Below are 18,259 nucleotides of genomic sequence, written 5' to 3'. Positions count from 1 at the left end.
TTATTGCTAAATTTCAAGGGTTTTAAAAACCCCTTGGGGCCATTAAATTCCAATTGGTGTTTAATGCATACAAAGGAACTATTTTAAAATTAATAAAAGTTATAAACTGAAATTTTTATAAAGAAAATCAAAGGCCAGTCTTTGTTTACACCTGACCATGTATGAGAGGTGTATTTTGATTCTTCTGCAAGTGATAGAAAGCAAGGTTAATTTGATCATCAAATGGAACACAGTTACTTACAGTGCTTGGTCCTTCAACAGCTCTGCCTGGTTTCAGAGCACCTCCACTTGCAGGTTTCAAACCCAGAATCCACACAAGATGCTGATGAAAAGAAAGTCTAATTCAGTTCTGTAATAACTCAATCTTAATTATTAATAAATAACATTACCAAATGACAAGGCAAAAAGTGCAAACCAGTAAATAGGCCAAGTGATCATACTCTTTAGCTGTGAAACCGCACAACTGTTTATGGAATTTTTCAAACTGTAAATCAGGAAATATTAACTAGAATTATATTTCATATATCTCCAGGCTGCTAACACTATCACATAAATTTTAATGGAACATTTGAAAAGATTGATAGAATGAATTTAAAAGTAAATAATGACCTAGTAGCCTCAGCTTCAAATATAGATGATAGCCTATGTACAGCCAACATAACCAAGTAATACAGGCTGGATGCTCCAGAAATCAAAAGTAGAATGTATGTAAACATAACATGTAGAGCGAATCTGACTCTCAACTTTGTGCACAGCACTCGTGCCAGGTTAATATAACCACGACATGGCTGCAGCAAAACGCTGTGCCACAGGATGAAATAACCGCTGCTATTGTAAAACACTGCCTTGGCGTTGACCTATAATTTGGCTTTTTAAAATCAATTTCACATGGAGGCAAGAATAAGAAAACTATTAGACTACTAATTCAATTGAAGATTACACTTATGCTGTCATTTTCTAAACATTAGCATTACAAAACTAGTGCACATTCTGCTGCTTGAAATGCAATTTATTGCAGTACTCTACAATAAGTAGTTGATGATGCATAGCATCATGAGTTTGAATCAGAATTAATATTTACCAATCTATGGTAAATATTAACTCTAATTCAAACTAATGGAGAAAATTAAAGTTACATACAAATTATTCTTGTGAATTAAAGCTAAGGAAGCACGATACTCTCATGGCCTTTTATTTTTTACATATCTCAATAAAATTACAGTTTTGTAAAAAATAAACTCTCTAAAAAAAAAACTCATTCCACTTCTGAACTCTCAGAGTGTAGATAATTCATTAAATCCTTTCTCAAGCCATGCATTAGGCGCACCGAATATGGCCTGGAGGTAAGGGGGTCTGTATCAGATTTCTCTACTTCCTCTGAAAATAACAGGCCTATTTTGGTCCATTTGTGTCTCACTTCACTTCTCTTGCCCTTCAATCTTCCCATTATAGCTTCTTGGCAATTTTACATCTCTTGAACCAAAGGGCACCATTTTGTTTTGGGAGATGGGCTTCACATCCAGATGCACTTCATACATTTCATGCTAACATTTATATATCACATGCAAAGAATTATATTATACTCACTGAAGCAAGCAAAAGTGAAACAATGCCAATGCATAATGAAATACAAAACCTAATTCTTATAAAACAAAGTGAAGTGAGGAGCTACACTGTACCTGTAACGTGGCCAGAACGAGTTGCCATGATGTTCCAAGCACCGAACCATGACAATGAGCTAAATTCAACAATGTCCGCATGCACTGAATATTCTTTGCAGTCAACTTGAGGAAAAGAAAGGTTTTATTTGTTAAATGAATGACTGAAATGCACTGTGCCAAAGTAATTATATATTCCTTGAAAATGGAGGAAAAGGCACCTTACCATAACAGTCCCTTGGTGTTGAGAAGTGAGTGGCTGACCCACTGCAACCACCTGCTGGTGTGAATCACTTGATGGGCTGATCATCTGCACACTTTGACCTTGAATAGAGTATGCTGGAAAGGAGAACATAACATTAGAATAGGAGGAATGGCCTGCTCTGCCATTAAGATCATGGTTGATCATCTAGAACTACACTCTCTCACACTTTCCCCCTTTTCCTTGATTCCCTTGGTGTCCAAAAAATCATATCTATCTTGAATATACTAATTGACTGAGCATCACAGCTCTCCGGGGCAGAGAATTCCAAAGGTTCACAACCTTTTGAGTGAAGAAATATCTCATCTCAGTCCTAAGTGGCCGACTCCTATTCTGACATCATGATTCTGAGTTCTAGACACACAGGCCGAGAAATAGCCTCTCAGTACATACCTTGTCAAGCCTTCTAAGAACACATTATATACAAAGGAAATGAGGTCCTGATATGTCTTCGAGTTGCAAATACATGAAATTATCACGAATATCACTGCTGTAACATCACCTCAACAAAAAACTTTTCATGAACAGTATATGGGTCAAATAATCTGACTTACCAAGTGTTTAACTGAGGGTTATCTTTGTCTATTACATTTAAAAAAAAAGGTTATGTTTTTATATTTTCCTTCATAACTGTTTCTCCTCATCTCATGAAGATATTGGTGTTGATGCCTGCTGGGTTAAGTTTCCATAAGCAGTTATTGCTCCTTGCAAACTCACCCAAGTGATCATTATTCTGTTATGAACCATTAGCTTGTATGTATCAGGAGGCTATTAAACAGCAAGAGCCTTACAAAAAAAATTCAATTCTGTCATTCTATCCCTGTCCAACACCCTGCATCAGCGAGGATTTCTGGACGGTGGCAGGAAGAGCTCCCAGGATGGATCTGAGCTGGATCCTTTATCGATCTTGGTCTTGAAAACTCCAATTAACCCGGCATCTATAGCCTTTTTTGGGAGAGTTTTCCAGATTTTCACTACTCCTTGTGTGAAAAAGTGCTTCTTGATTTCACTGGTGTGTGTTGGGGTGGTGGTTGTTGAATAGGGATTTCAAGTAAATAGATGTGAGGTACAGATCAGCCACAATCTAAATGAGTGGTAGAACAGGGACCGAATGACCTCCACCTGTTCCTATAACCTGTTATTCACACCTATTTGCTTTCCAGCAGCATCATCAAGAGCAGAAGCTATTACTTTTTATTATGCCACAAACTTTATCATTTCCTTCCCAAGGGATACTGAAGCCAACTGCACTGCCCTCACCACCACTACCTGAGCAGACATCAGCTATCTCAGTGCAGAACAGGGCCTTTCTCGACCATATAGCTCAGTACCATAACCTAGCATTTACTAATTGAATCCAGTGCCCTACCTTAAAACCTAGCAATTTAATCAGTATCTCCAGAAAACTATAGCAACAATCAATGCAAGAAGGGTCATCTAATTTACTGCAAAACAACTTCATTATCTTTCTCAGAGGAAACCCAGCATACACTGGAGAAAAAAATTTGGAGCCTAAGTGAGAAATGAGTTGATTCCACATGGCGTTGCATTTCTAATAAAATCACAGTATATTACATGATCTTAGATAAACTTGAGCAAACTCAAAGTAATTTGGCTTTAACCACTGTCTAAAGATAAATACAAAATAAATAGCACAAAAACCTCTGATTTTGATGTTATCAATTAAATGAAAATCTAAAATCTGCAACATGTAAAAATCACTCACTTTTATGAAAACCACTAGAAGAACTATTCAGAACAGTCAGTGCGTAATGTGGGGGCAGGGAAGCCTTGCAAATGGCAGTGATGAAGGCATCTCTTGGTGTAATAAGACTCAGTTTGCCACAGAGGGAAGCCATAGTCATTTCTGCTTTCAAAATGTTTTCCGAGGCAGTTTCGTCAGTGCTGTAAAGACAAGTAACCTTTTTCAAACAATTGTCTATATATTGTATTCAATATATTTCATATTGTAGGGAACAAATCACAGTGCAATGTACAAAGGAACAAATAAAACTCAGTTGTGCCAAAATAGTGCTTTAAACCTTCAGAGTTTAACTTTCCAACAGCATTGTTCAATTTGGTAATCAACGTAACTCAATGCAGAATCATGGAATGTTTACAAGGCAGGAGGTCGTTTGGCCTGTCGTGTCCATGTCAGCTCTCTGCAAGAGCAACTCTTGTAGTCCCGCTCCCCTGCCCTTTCCCTGTAGCCCTCCAAATTTTCTCCCTGCAGGTGATTACCTAATTCCATTCTGAAAGCCATAATTGAACCTGCCTCTACCACACTCTGTGGCAGTGCATTCCAGATCCTAACCACTCACTGAATAAAAAAACCTTTTCCTCATGTTACCCTTGGTTCTTTTGCTATTCAATTTATATTGGTGTACTCTGGTTTTCAAATCCTATAAGATTATAAGATTGTAAGAAAGAGGAGTAGGAGTCGGCCATTCAATAAGGTCATGGCTGACCTGATTGTAGGCCTCAACTCCACTTTCCTGCCTGCCCTCGGTAACCTCGACTCCCTTGTGGATCGAAAATCTGTCTAACTCAGTCTGGAAAACATTCAGTGACAAAGCTCCCATTGCTCTAGGCAGAAGTGAATTTCCAACTCTAACAACTCCAAGAGAAGAAATTCCTCATCTGTCTTAAATGGCAGGCCCCTAATTTTGAAACTATGCTCCCTAGTTCTAGATTCCCCCATGATGGAAAAATTTGTCTCATCATCCACCCTGTCAAGCCTCCTTAGAACCTTATATGTTTCAATAAGATCGCTTCTTATCCTTCTAAACTCCAATGAGTATAGGCCTAACCTCCCAAGAATCAGCCAAGAGAACCTTCACTGAACTGCTTCCAATGTAAGTATATCCCTCCGTTAAGTAAGGAGACCAAAACTTTTCACAGTACTCCAGGTGTAGCCTCACCAATGCCCTGTATAGTCGTAGCAAGACTTACCTACTTTTATATTCCATTCCCTTTGCGATAAAGCTCAGCATTCCATTTGCTTTCATAATTACTTGCTGTAATTGTTACATAATTACTACCTTCATGCTAGTTTTGTGTGATTCCTTCCGCCAATTGGGTACAGTTCCTCCATGTCTATTCCGTCTATATCCCTCATGATCTTGAGCACCTCCATCAAATCACTTCTCAACCTGTTCTCTAAAGAGAACAGATGCAGCTTCTCCGATCCAGCATCATAACTGAAGTCCCTTATCCTTGGAACTATTCTCGTAAAACACTATATAGTAAAGAAAATATGTTGCATCCACCTCTCTTGATGGAGGTGAACAAAGGTTGAAGATGCTGGTGCAGACATGTAGCAATGGAGGCACTTGTTTTGATGCAGACAATTTCATGGATGGCTTAGTGCTGAAGGATGCATCATACAACAAGTATACTCGTTATGCTGAGTACAGAATTTCAGTTGTAGTCATAGCCCTAATATTCCAATAACCTTGTTTGTGGCTGGGATGTCTTGAGTTATTTGCTTTCTGTATGAATGTTGAGAGAACACTGGATTTGTTGCTCCTTTTTTTTTGCATACTTATGATAATTTCTGGAGCTTTGACGCATGGTGTCAATACTGTCGGAATCGTAAAAGAGAAACATGATGCGTAATACTCTAAAGTTCTAATCTACACCTACAGGAAGTCTGGAAACATTATCCCAAACATTTATGAACAAGGGCTTAGGAATTCATCTGTGACCCCAGCACAGGCTATCCCACTGCTCTCCTTTGTGTTTATTTTATGCCCCCATGCATATCAATTTCTATTCTCAGAAATGTGAGGTGAAGAACAAAAAATTTAGCTTGGGAAACTGGCTGTAGGAATTGCACAGGGTCTGGAGTTCTATGAAGAACAGCAGTTGGAGAACAAGTGCAAAACTATTACATTTTCATTTCCATGCTCAAAATGTGGTCTTCCCAGTTTCTGGAAGATACAGACTGTAGAAAATTTGTCTGATTGAAGTTTTTTTTTTGTTTGTCGCTGGCTAGGCCAGCATTTATTGCCTTTGTTCAGAGGGCATTTAAGAGTCAACCACGTTGCTGTGGGTCTGGAGTCACATGTAGGCCAGGTAAGGATGGTAGATTTCCTTCACTAAAGGACTTTAGTGAATCAGATGGGTTTTTACAACAATCGGCAACGGTTTTGTGGTCATCATCAGGCTTTTAATTCCAGATTTTTATTAAGTTTAAATTTCACTGTCTGCCGTGCTGAGATTTGCGCCTGGGTCCCCAGAGCATTACCCTGGGTAATTACCTCTGGACTACCAGTCTAGTGACAATACCAATTTGCCACTGCCTCCCCTGTATTCTATATACTTTAACATGCCATTCTACAACAATTCTACAAAAGGTTAATTATCTTGCACCTTCTGAATATTAGCACAAATGTTGGCCTCACAGAAGATATTGGGTTAACCTTAGTGGTCAGCAGTAAAGCAACAGCACTGGTCAGTGACCTTGAAGACAAATTCCCACAAAGATCCAGTAAATACTGTGGCACAGACCATCCGCCTTGCCAACTGTTGTTTAAATCTGGCTCCAAGTCACAGGCATCCAGCAGCAATGATATCAGCAAGCATGATAAGCAACTAATTGCACTGAAGTATTCTAACTAACAGCAAACCAGGAAGTTAAAAGCACAATATCCTTCACTGTTAAGTTTTCAGATATTGAAATAAACAGCTATGATTCAATTTAGATAGAAGTTAAAATATCAATACAAACAAACTTTAAAAGTAACAGGTACAATTTATCATAATGGAGAAATGTGATACAGTATTCCACAAATATAAAATTAGCTTTTCAGGGCCAGTGAGAGTGTTTATTTGTAATTGTGACATTAGTAAACTATTAAAACCCAATTACACCATCAAGGGACCTTAGAGAGACCAGCGGTGCAAGAATCAAAATTCTTATCAATCCATAGATTTCCCATTAATTGCAGTCAACAGCACATCCTCTGGGATAGCACTGAATTACTGTCAGCAACTTCTGCGTTTCCATATCATCGTCTGCATGCGTAGACTTCAAAAGTTGCTGTCAGTTTCACTGCAGAAATGATGATGAACATTGACAGTTTGGCCGTCATTAGCATTGTAAAATCTGGGCCATGTAAGTTGTTCCAATTCAGAGGTGTTTCAGGCAGCCTATGTGCCAGTTCATGATGTACTGAGCCACACAGGGCAAAAAGGTGCACAATTTGAATCTTGGTCTGTCCTGAGTTAGCCTATCTCAGTCAGATTAGCAATTGGTGACATCAAATTGACTTCATCTTGGAAAAGGGAAACATCAGCCAAAACTCTTATTGGAAAAGTATGTTGAGGATGACACCTCACTGTATAACCAGTCAACATCTAATGTCATGTTGACATGAGGAATGGCCACTTGGGCAAAGACACTGCGTCCTGGAACCATACCCAAGGATAAATCACGAGAAGTGGAAGAAAGACTAGAAAAAAAGGTGTAACTGTCAAAATTCTATCCACTTCAGGCACAATGATGCTAAGGATTGGCCCATCAAGGATGTGACAAAGTTAGATGTGCTCATGAGAAATGCTGATGGGTTCAAAGCTATCTATCAAATTCACAGGCACACTACAGGAAATATGACACTAGCTGCAGCAGACCAAAAGAAAACTTTAATCTACGTTTTTTTTTGTCCAATACCTAATCCGAAAGTGTTTAGGGTTAATGGCGGATGTTAAAAGTGAACTGAAAGGCCAGCAAATTAATAAAAAATAATGTTATGCTCACATTCTGCCACCAATGCCAATTTTGAGTTTTTCTTCCCCAACCCTTCCTGAAGTCTATCGACACCTTGTCTAAATGGCCAATCCTCACGAGTGAACATCACTGAGCACTAACAGATTATTCAATTGGCCAGACACTGTAACCGCAATGAATACTGGCCTTACCCACTGTTCACTTATGTGCACCTTTTTTTAAACCAAAGGTCACTATATTATATTCAGTTCGTCATTAACTTAGCATAGAAATTTCAATGATCTGTTGGAGTTGAAACCCATGAAAAGACAGTGCAACAATCTATTTAACCACTTTGTGGACAAGCAATCACAATTGACCTTTTGAAAAATTGATTCTGTTCCTAAATGATGACTTTAACATTTTAAAGATTTATAACCAGTTTAAAGAAAATCCTTCATGTTGTGTAGACAATTGGGCAAACTTTTTTTGCGACCAGACTGCTACAAGTTCAAGATAATAAAATCATTGCAGTTATGAGGTAAATAGGTGTACTTGATACCATTCTCATGTGACACTTTGCTTCTGCCACTAGAGGCTGTCATTGAGCTATATGAAAACTGCAACAGATTCTTGCACTGGGTTAAGGGCTATGTCTATAGTTAGAACTAAGCACAAGTTCCTTCCACAATCTATTCAAAGCTACATCCATAAAAAAAAGCTATACATGAATCTCAGCTATTTTGCATATCTACTTCAACGGCCGTTACAAGACTAGTATTACACTGCAGTTGGAACAGAAGGTCCGAGATCAAAAAGGGACATGTGAAGGATGGAGAGAACAAGAGGAGAAATATTGGGGGAAAGAAACACACATTTGGCCTTATTGGTTAGCTGACAGGATAGACAGATACTTTCTATGCTGCCAAAACGACAGAATTTACATTTATGTACATCATTTTGTAAATGCTGAGGTTTTTTTTTTAGGTAAATAGCCAAAGTCCATGAGGGACCTTTGCAAGAGAGGCCAGTGGTTATATACCCTAGCATTCCGCTTTTGAAGTATACTCACTATTGTAACATAGGAAACACGGCAGCCAATTTGTGCACTGCAAGGTCCCACAAACAGCAACGTGATAATGGCCAGGTAATGTTTAACTGACACAGAATTACCTGGAAAAACTCAGCAGGTCTGGCAGCATTGGCGGAGAAGAAAAGAGTTGACGTTTTGAGTCCTCATGACCCTTCCACAGAACTGAGTGAATATAAGGAGAGGGGTGAAATATGAGCTGGTTTAAGGTGGGGGGAGGGATGGGTGGGGTGGGGGGGGAGAGAAGTGGGGGGGGGTGTGGTTGTAGGGACAAGCAAGCAGTGATAGGAGCAGATAATCAAAAGATGTCACAGACAAAAGAATAAAAGAACACAGAGATGTTGAAGGTGGTGATATTATCTAAACGAATGTGCTAATTAAGAATGGATGGTGGGGCACTCAAGGTACAGCTCTAGTTGGGGTGGGGTGGAAAGACTAGCCGGGCATAAAAGATTTAAAAATAATGGAAATAGGTGGGAAAAGAAAAATCTATATAAATTATTGGAAAAAAACAAAAGGAGGAAGAAACAGAAAGGGATTGGGGATGGAGGTGGGAGTTCAAGATCTAAAGTTGTTGAATTCAATATTCAGTCCAGAAGGCTGTTAAGTGCCTAGTCGGAAGATGAGGTGCTGTTCCTCCAGTTTGCATTGGGCTTCAGTGGAACAATGCAGCAAGCCAAGGACAGACATGTGGGCAAGAGAGCAGGGTGGAGTGTTAAAATGGCAAGCGACAGGGAGGTTTGGGTTATTCTTGCGGATAGACCTCAGGTGTTCTGCAAAGCGGTCGCCCAGGTAACATTTGGTCTCTCCAATGTAGAGGAGACTGCATTGGGAGCAACGAATGCAGTAGACTAAGTTGGGGGAAATGCAAGTGAAATGCTGCTTCACTTGAAAGAAGTGTTTGGGCCCTTGGATGGTGAGGAGAGAGGAAATGAAGGGGCAGGTGTTACATCTTTTGCGTGGGCAATAATTTATATAGATTTTCCTTTTCCCACCTATTTCCATTATTTTTAAATCTTTTATGCCCGGCTAGTCTTTCCACCCCGCCCCCACTAGAGCTGTACCTTGAGTGCCCTACCATCCATTCTTAATTAGCACATTCGTTTAGATAATATCACCACCTTCAACACCTCTGTGTTCTTTTATTCTTTTGTCTGTGACATCTTTTGATTATCTGCTCCTATCACTGCTTGCTTGTCCCTACAACCACACCCCCGCCCCCCCCCCACCTTAAACCAGCTTATATTTCACCCCTCTCCTTATATTCACTCAGTTCTGTGGAAGGGTCATGAGGACTCGAAACGTCAACTCTTTTCTTCTCTGCCGATGCTGCCAGACCTGCTGAGTTTTTCCAGGTAATTCTGTTTTTGTTTTGGATTTCCAGCATCCGCAGTTTTTTGTTTTTTATCTCAATGTTTAACTGACATTGGTTGAGGAATAAATATTGGCCAGGACCAGGATAACATCCACGTTCTTCTTTAAAATATTGCTATGGGAATACAGATGGGGTCTTTTAACATCTCATTTGAAAGACGGCACCTCCAACAGTGCAGACCCCCTTATTGCTGCACTGAAATGCCAGCTTAGATTATGCACTCCAGCCTTGAACCCATAACTTTCTGACTCAAACGGCGAGTGTGCTACTCACTGACCCATGTCTGATACCTATGTATTAAAGATGTTAGATTTGAAATTCCTTTGGAGAAGTCCGAGGTGTGGCTCTGGGCTGATGCAGGGCTTCTGCTTGCTAAGTGCATGTACACCTGACCTGGTCCTAAATTTAGGAATTGGGGCATCTGCAAATTCTGGGCTGGTACCCAAATCATTTTCACCTCACTCTAGCACCTACTCCAGATGCAAGCGGGCTGGCTAAGGATCTCAAAACTTTGAAAGCTCTAATTTTGTATTTGTCACTTTCCCCAATGGCAACTGATCAGGTAGCAATCGTTCGCAATATCAAAGCCAGCCTCTGTAATTTCACTAACCCCACTTTCTCCAGGATCATGCATGTAGACATACACTGTGATTGGGGCTATGGAGGTGGAAATGGCAGGATTTCTGACAGATGTCATTTGCATCTCTTTCAGTGATATTCGCAGAGACAATGGGTGAATGAAGCGCCTGCCCTCACCTGAGAGAAATTTAAAACTAATGAAAACAGGTCGAGGCCTATTCAACTAGGCCCTGCTCCAAGTTCCTTCCCTCCTCAGATTTATTCAACCCCAGAAAAGGGACTTCAGGGATCTTATTCCCTTCACACATTCCAGTTTCTTAATGGAGCCAGGTACCTGGAAAGGTCTGATAATTGATTTTATAAAATAACGTTTCACAACCCTTGAGACACCTGTGCTCATCTAATTCTAGCTTCTTCAGCTTCCCCAATTTTTATCGCTCCAGGACTCGTGGCCATGCCTTCAGCTGCCTAGATTCCAAACTTTGGACTTCCCTCCCTACACTTCTCTGCCTCATTTTCCTCCTTTAAGACACTTCTTAAAACCTTCCACTTTGACCAAGCTTTTGGTTATCTGACCTAACATTTCTTTATGTGGCTTGGTGTCATATCTTGTTTTATAATGCTCCTGTGAAGCCTCTTGGGATGTTTTATTATTTTATAAGTGCTTTATAAATAAAAGTTGCTGCTATGTTCTCCATCAGTCAAACTGAACTTCAAATTCTAAGCCATTTACAAGGCACAAGTCAGGAGTGTGATGGAATACTCCCAGCTTGCCTGAATGAGTGCATCTCCAACAACATTCAAGAAGCTTGACACCATTTGGGATAAAGCAGCCTGCTTGATTGGCACCACATCCACAAACATTCACTCCCTCCACCACCGACGAACAGTGGCAGCAGTGTATACCATCTACAAGATGCACTGCAGAAGCTCACCAAGGCTTCAAAGGCAGCACCTTGCAAACCCAACACCACTGCCATCTAGAAAGACAAGGGCAGCAGTCCTGAATGTTGTCAAGCTTCTTGAGTGTTGTTGGAGCTGCACTCATTCAGCAGATACATGGGATTACCACCAGCTGGGAGTTCCCTCCAAGCCACTCACCATCCTGACTTGGAAATACATCACCGTTCCTTCACTATCGCTGGGTCAAAATCTTGGAACTCCCTTCCTAACAGCACTGTGGATGTACCTACACCACATGGATTGCAGCGGTTCAAGAAGGCAGCTCACCGCCACCGTCTCAAGGGCAATTAGGGATGAGCAATATATGCTGGCCTAGCCAGCAATGCCCAGATTCTGTAAATGAATAAAATAAATAATACTTAGGAAGTCAAATTTGCGGCATTTTTAACTTTCCGTGTAGATCAACATGCAACTAAACCTAGAGTAAATCCTTTAAAAACACAACATTGAAATAGCAATACATCATACACATCTGTCCTTACAACAAGTCACCTGAGCAAAATTATCTATATAGCAAGAACAATTTTAACAAACCAGTTTGGGAAAATTAGAGGGAAAATTTCAGGAATTTTGTTATTACAATATATAAATAAATTGATATCTGGAAGTGATCTTCACATCTTGGGTTCTGAAGATGACATGTTAGAAGGATTATTTGGAAGCAGTTTTTAACAATCATTTAACCAGAACTTAACCATTTCAGTCATCCAGCTATAATTATACTCGGTGAAGCTAAAGATGGTGACTCCAGCTCACAATTTCTCTATTTACCAAGTGCACAATGGCAAATGGTCCTGTTGATGTGTGATGTAGTAATTAAAGGATGAGTTATTGTAATTTAGAGCACACATCTTTCCCAGTTCTTTATCTTTTATGACCAATTGAATGAAGGTTACAAACAAAAACAATAAATGCTTCAGAACGAATGATCAAGGGTCATTTTGGCCTGAATCATTAACTCTGTTTCTCTCCACTGATGCTGTCTGACCTATTGGGTATTTCCAGCACTTTTGTTTTAATTCAGATTTCCAGCATCCGCAGTATTTTGCTTTAGTGTTAGTGAATGAAAGTTACAGTTCCTCGGAATCCATACTGGCAACAGTTAAAGAAACTAAATATAGTCACACCGAGTGAATGATCAATAGGGTGCGGAAAAATGTCCTGGTGGAAAACTCCTTACAATAATGGGATGCAAGCAATTTCCCCCATTAGGTATATGGATATAATCTAGTGAAAATGAAAAATGAACCTGCTATTTTTGGTACCGTGGAATTTGGATAATCACACATTTAATCCCTTAACAATTCCTACATCTCTCACAGAGAATTCTGATATTCTCATCCAGAGGTTCTGATCCAAATGTGTCATACTGACAAATTTATTTTGTACTTATCAGAATTCGCCTATTTCTTGTTTGGCATCAAAAGATGGATGTGCAGTTAGGGTTTTTGGAGAGTTGGCAAGAATCTTTAAGCCAGTTTTGGCTCAGTCTATCAACTGGGAAGGCACAGCTATGTAGGAATATAAAGAGCCATCTGTATTTACCTGGCATCCAGCAACAATGAGAGAGCTGCAAGAAGGCCACACCAGCAAGCACCGACCATCTCCTCCCACACAGCTCTAGAAACTGAAAAGAAATGTAAATAAATGTGTATCTATATCGGGTTATATTTTCAGGAGTTGAATTTTCCACAATTGCTCAGATTTCTCAAGAAAAGTCATTTGAAAACTACAAACGAAATGTGCGAGACACAAGATGAGATTACTAAATACTTGTGCCACGTTTACAAATATGGGTGAGGTAAAGTATTCTGAATGCTGCTGGCTTTGGGAAGGCAAGTGGTGGAGAATGTTTTTTGCTAACAGTTCAAGAAGCAGAACAACCTGGGGGACGGTAACACTGGAGCAAAAGACTGTTGCTTGCTTCTTTATACTTTTAATCAAAATCCCCAACTATTGGTTTACTTGTCTCACCATTTCCTCCCTTCCAAGTGGCTTAGATTTTCTGCTTGGGTATGTTCCCCCTCACACCATTTGTTTTCCTATAGATTGCCTAAGTAGTCATTTCCATGTGTGAATCTTGACCTGGTATGCTGGTTGCTTGACTTTTAGATGAGCAAGTAACCAGCAGAAGTGGATTCTGCCTTTACTAAACATCCATAGTTCAGCTACGAGGATGGATTAGAGAAGCTGGGGCTGTTCTCCTTAAACAGAAAGTTGAGAGGAGATTTGATTTAGATGTTTAACATCATAAGGCGTCTGGACAAAGTAGATAGGGAGAAGCTATTTCCTTTGAGAACGAGAGGACACCGATTTAAGTCCACTAGCAAAAGAAGCAAGGGCAACACAAGGAAACACTTTTTTTTACAGTGAATGGTCAGGGCCTGGAATGCACTGCCTGAGAGTGAGGTGGGGGCAGATACAATTGGAGCTTTCAAAAGGGAATTGGATAAACACCTAAGAAACAAGAAAATGAAGGGCTATGGGAAAAAACTGGGAGAGCTGATCTAGCTGAGTTGTTCTTGCAGAGAACTGGCACAGGCACAACAGATTGAATGGCCTCTTTCTGTACTGTAAGCATTCTATGACTCTATGATCTACCTAAATCATGTAGGATTACTTGACAGTGATCAGTAGCTAAAACTCTGATCATTTTTCTCCATCATTATCTTTCTATGTACATATTAAAAATATATAATCAACTGCTTCATGTTAATTTCTTCACCCTCAATTATTTTTTCTTCAGGTTCAAAATGAACTGGGCTGGTGAAACCGCAAGAACAAGCAGTTATGTGAGGCCGAGATAGCTTGCAGAATCTTATAGTTTCCTTATCTGTCACCTGGTTGAAAGAGGCTGAAGGAAAGGAGATATGAGAAATTTGATGCCAAACTACAATTCTTGCTGGGTTTCTTTGCTGACTAGTGTCTTGAATTATACAGTGAAGATTCCAAACTATTGCTAAAACTGTGTATATAAGTAACATTTATTTGAAATGCAAAATTATCTTATACACCAGGACAATAATACAGAACTACATGGCCCCCTATTAATTTCTATAGCAAATTTTGTACAGCCCTATAACTGACAGTACTGCAATATAAGGACAGCATTATTTGTAGAATCATAGAAAGTTTATGGCACAGAACGAGGTCACTTGTTTATCGTGTCTGCACTGACCGAAAAATGAGCCACCCAGCTAATCCCACTTTGCAGCATTTGGGCCGGAGCTCTGCAGGTTACGGCACTTGAGGCGCGTTTCCAGACATCTTTTAAATGAGTTGAGGATTTCTGCCTCTACTACCCTTTGAGACAGAGAGCTTCACACCCTCTGGGTGAAAACGTTTTTCCTCATCTCCCCTCTAAACTTTCTACCAGTCATTTTAAATCTATGCCCCCAAGTCACTGGCCTCTCTGCTGAAATAAATAGGCCCTACCCATCCACTCTATCCGGGCCCCTCACAATTTTGTACATCTCAATCAAATCTTCCCTTAACCTTTTGTGTTTCAAGGAGAACAACCCCAGCCTATCCATTATGTCCAAGACAGTAGGTTTCTAAGCATGCCAGTGCAGGCAGAACAGCAAATAGAAATGCTGCTGCTGTAACCAAAGGATAGATAAATCTCAGAGAAATACAATTGCCAAATCTGTAATGTACAATCTAAAAGAAATCTTGCTTCTGTATCTGTAATGTAGGTAATTAGCAGAGGAGAATCTCGCTGCTCTGCAACATATTCAAATAGCGAAGAAGAATTTTACTCCTGTATCTGTAATAGAGGTAAATATTAAAAGGGAACCTGCTATCACGGAATCAAACAGCACAGGAGGCCATTCAGCCCATCATGCCTGTGCCAGCTCTGTTGTAGAGTTATTCAACTGACCCAGGCCCACAAGCCCTGCAATTTTTTTTTCTCTTCAAATATCTATTCAAGTTTCTTAGAAAGTTATTATAGAATCCTCCACCCTTTCAGGCAGCACAATGCAGATCCCAACTCGTCATGCAAAAAAAAATTTAACTAATTTCGCTTCTGGTCCTTTTGCCAATCATCTTAAGTCTGTGACCCCTAGTTACTGATCCTTTTGCTTTTGAAAACAGATTTTCCTTCCTTAGTCTATCAAAATCATGATTTGAACATCCTTATCAATAGTCAATATCCATAACAAAGATAAATAGCTAAGGAAAATACTGCCACAGTATCTGTAATATTAATAAAGAGCCAAGGAAAATCCTGTTTGTTCTTCATTGGGCAAAATAAGTTATGAAAGATAATCTAACGCAAACATATAGTTACAAGTTGATATCGTTAAGATGAGATATCTAGGATGTAAAGCCTAGTATATTACCAGCCCCCTTTTCAGATGCCGCCAGCTTCTCTTGTTGCTCTGAAGGCTGCACCTCTGCTGCTTGCTTTGCAATGACAGGCTGGGAAGCTATTTCTTCGCTGTCCAATTCTGCCTCGATCATGGCAGTAATACCACGAACCAGGTCCAGAAGGCAACTAAATGCTACAGACATGGCATAGCCGTCAGGGATAGTAGGAGGCTCCACTTTGTCCAGCAGTTCTAGACTAAAGAGTAGTTCAAATTATCAGACGAACTATTTTAAAAATCATGTACATTTTAGACACCATAAGATTTGCAACATATGTCAATTGGCAATATCCAGTACTGATCTATTCTGTAGTCACTTAAAATGGATTCTTATATTTTGAATGATAGCAACTTCTCTATATTTAGAAATAGGCTTTTAAGCAAAACCAATAGCATCCACTAAATTAATCTCGTTAATTTCATTACAGGTATTTATTTGAAAATTAGGAGACTGATAGTCAAGATACACTGAAATGATTAGATTTCTGATGTCAGAAACACTAAACATTTTCAAAATTGATGCAACCTGGCACAAAGAGGTGTTTACGGCTTTTCTCGGCCAATTTTCTCCCCTATTCTGAAGTAGTGACTCTTCCTGGGGTGCAATTCAATAAATGCAGAGAGCTCTCCAGTAGCTCACCCACGTGACCGTGTTTCATGTCAGTCCAGACGGTGAGCTGAGCTCAATCCCGTCTTCACCTGATGCCCACTGTGAAAATGTTTTAAATGAGGAAGGCCAGATTTGTATCAAAAATTTTAAAACTACATTCAATTCCCACATAGCTTGACCATTCCTACATTACAACATATCTATAATGCGCCATATTTTCATCAGCTAACAAAATGCCAAAGGGCACAAAAGGTTATCCAATTAGCTTCCCTGCATTTTAAAACAACACTCAAGCCACACAATCCACAGCATTTGGCTTCTTAAAAACACAGGTGTTTCAGAGTTAGCATATCGCCTGGGCCAGCTAAATCATTTCTCTACTCCAATTAATCCCAGAACCACTGGGGAGAAAAGCTGTCTATACAGCTATTGATTTTCTCCAAAACCACATTACACTTGGATTTGGGTAAGTTATGGTGAAATCCTTCAAACAAAATTGAGTGATTGAAAATTTTTATTGTAGATCTAAAAATTTGAATAAGGTTTGAAGCTTTTGCATATTAATTTTTTTTTTTTAATTTTGTGGCCTTTCAATGGAATGTAGCATTCCCTGAAAACAAACCACGTTTCTCCCAGATCTTTGACAATATCTTTCTGGAATCCGTGTTCCAATGTATTGTCACCCCGCTCCTCAATGAATTGCTTGCAGTTCAAAGTCTTTAGATGCCAGTACATGAACAAATTTGCACTCACTAGGCTGCTTTAGAAGTGCCTTGTACAGAAGTATTCAGAATTGGAATCCATGTGCCTCTATATTCAAAAGCTGGCTGTGGGGTGAGTCCCACAGTGGCACTCATCCCTGCCCCATTCTGTGCTGTAGACGGACCACTGCCTCCACTCGTGCCTGCAAGAACAGCAAGAGTTAGCTTTAATGCACCTATCAAGCAGAACAAAAGCAAACTTATTCGAGAGCAGGCCGCCAGGCCAACATTCTGAACACATTATCTCAGATGCGTATCTGTACCATCAGTGATTTCCTGCCTTGAATAATATAACTGCCTGAAATTATTGGATAGGTTTTACTTTCCTAAGGTGTAAGTGGCAAGCTTTGTTCATAGAAATTGTGTCTTTGATGTGTAGATGAAACTATTGGCTTCCAAGCACAAACAAAATGTGCAAATTATGAATGGTTCTTGACATTTGTGGAACACAAGAGCCCTGATTTTACGAACATATGAAATAGGAGAAGTAGGGCATTTGACCCCTTCAGCTTGCTCCGCCATTCAATATCATGGCTGACCTGATTGTGTTTCGAATTCCACATTCCCATTTACCTCCAATAACCCTTGATTCCCTTGGCCAACAAGCATCTATATCCCTCTGCCTTAAAAATATTCAATGACCCCCGCCTCCACCAATAGAGTTCCAAAGTTGTACAGCCCTCAGAGAAAAAATTTCTCCTCATCTCTGTCCTAAAAGGACAAACCCTAATTTTAAAACAGTGCCCCCTAGTTCTGGACTCACCCACAAGAGGAACTATCCTTTCCACGTCCAGCTTGTTAATGCTGTTCAGGGTCTTAAGATACTTCAATCAAGTGACCCTTCATTCTTCTAAACTCCAGCAAAAACAAGCCTAGTCTGT

The 18,259-nt window shown here is 39.8% G+C and overlaps 1 protein-coding gene across 3 annotated transcripts in view; it reads right to left on the bottom strand.

Annotated features, from left to right (window-relative positions):
* Positions 1–18,259, bottom strand: part of mon2 (MON2 homolog, regulator of endosome-to-Golgi trafficking) — a 129,100-nt gene that overhangs the window by 45,935 nt on the left and 64,906 nt on the right. For all 3 annotated transcript variants that reach the window (XM_041215358.1, XM_041215359.1, XM_041215360.1), the window contains 7 exons: positions 17,371–17,521; positions 15,981–16,204; positions 13,183–13,264; positions 3,647–3,825; positions 1,885–1,997; positions 1,680–1,784; positions 242–322 (listed from right to left, as the gene is read on the bottom strand). In XM_041215358.1, coding sequence (XP_041071292.1) covers positions 242–322; positions 1,680–1,784; positions 1,885–1,997; positions 3,647–3,825; positions 13,183–13,264; positions 15,981–16,204; positions 17,371–17,521 — 935 coding nt within the window. The remainder of the gene's footprint in view (positions 1–241; positions 323–1,679; positions 1,785–1,884; positions 1,998–3,646; positions 3,826–13,182; positions 13,265–15,980; positions 16,205–17,370; positions 17,522–18,259) is intronic.

The sequence above is a fragment of the Carcharodon carcharias genome, chromosome 21 (genome assembly GCF_017639515.1).
Source record: "Carcharodon carcharias isolate sCarCar2 chromosome 21, sCarCar2.pri, whole genome shotgun sequence".
NCBI lineage: Eukaryota > Metazoa > Chordata > Chondrichthyes > Lamniformes > Lamnidae > Carcharodon > Carcharodon carcharias.
This window is presented reverse-complemented; position numbering and strand designations above follow the sequence as displayed.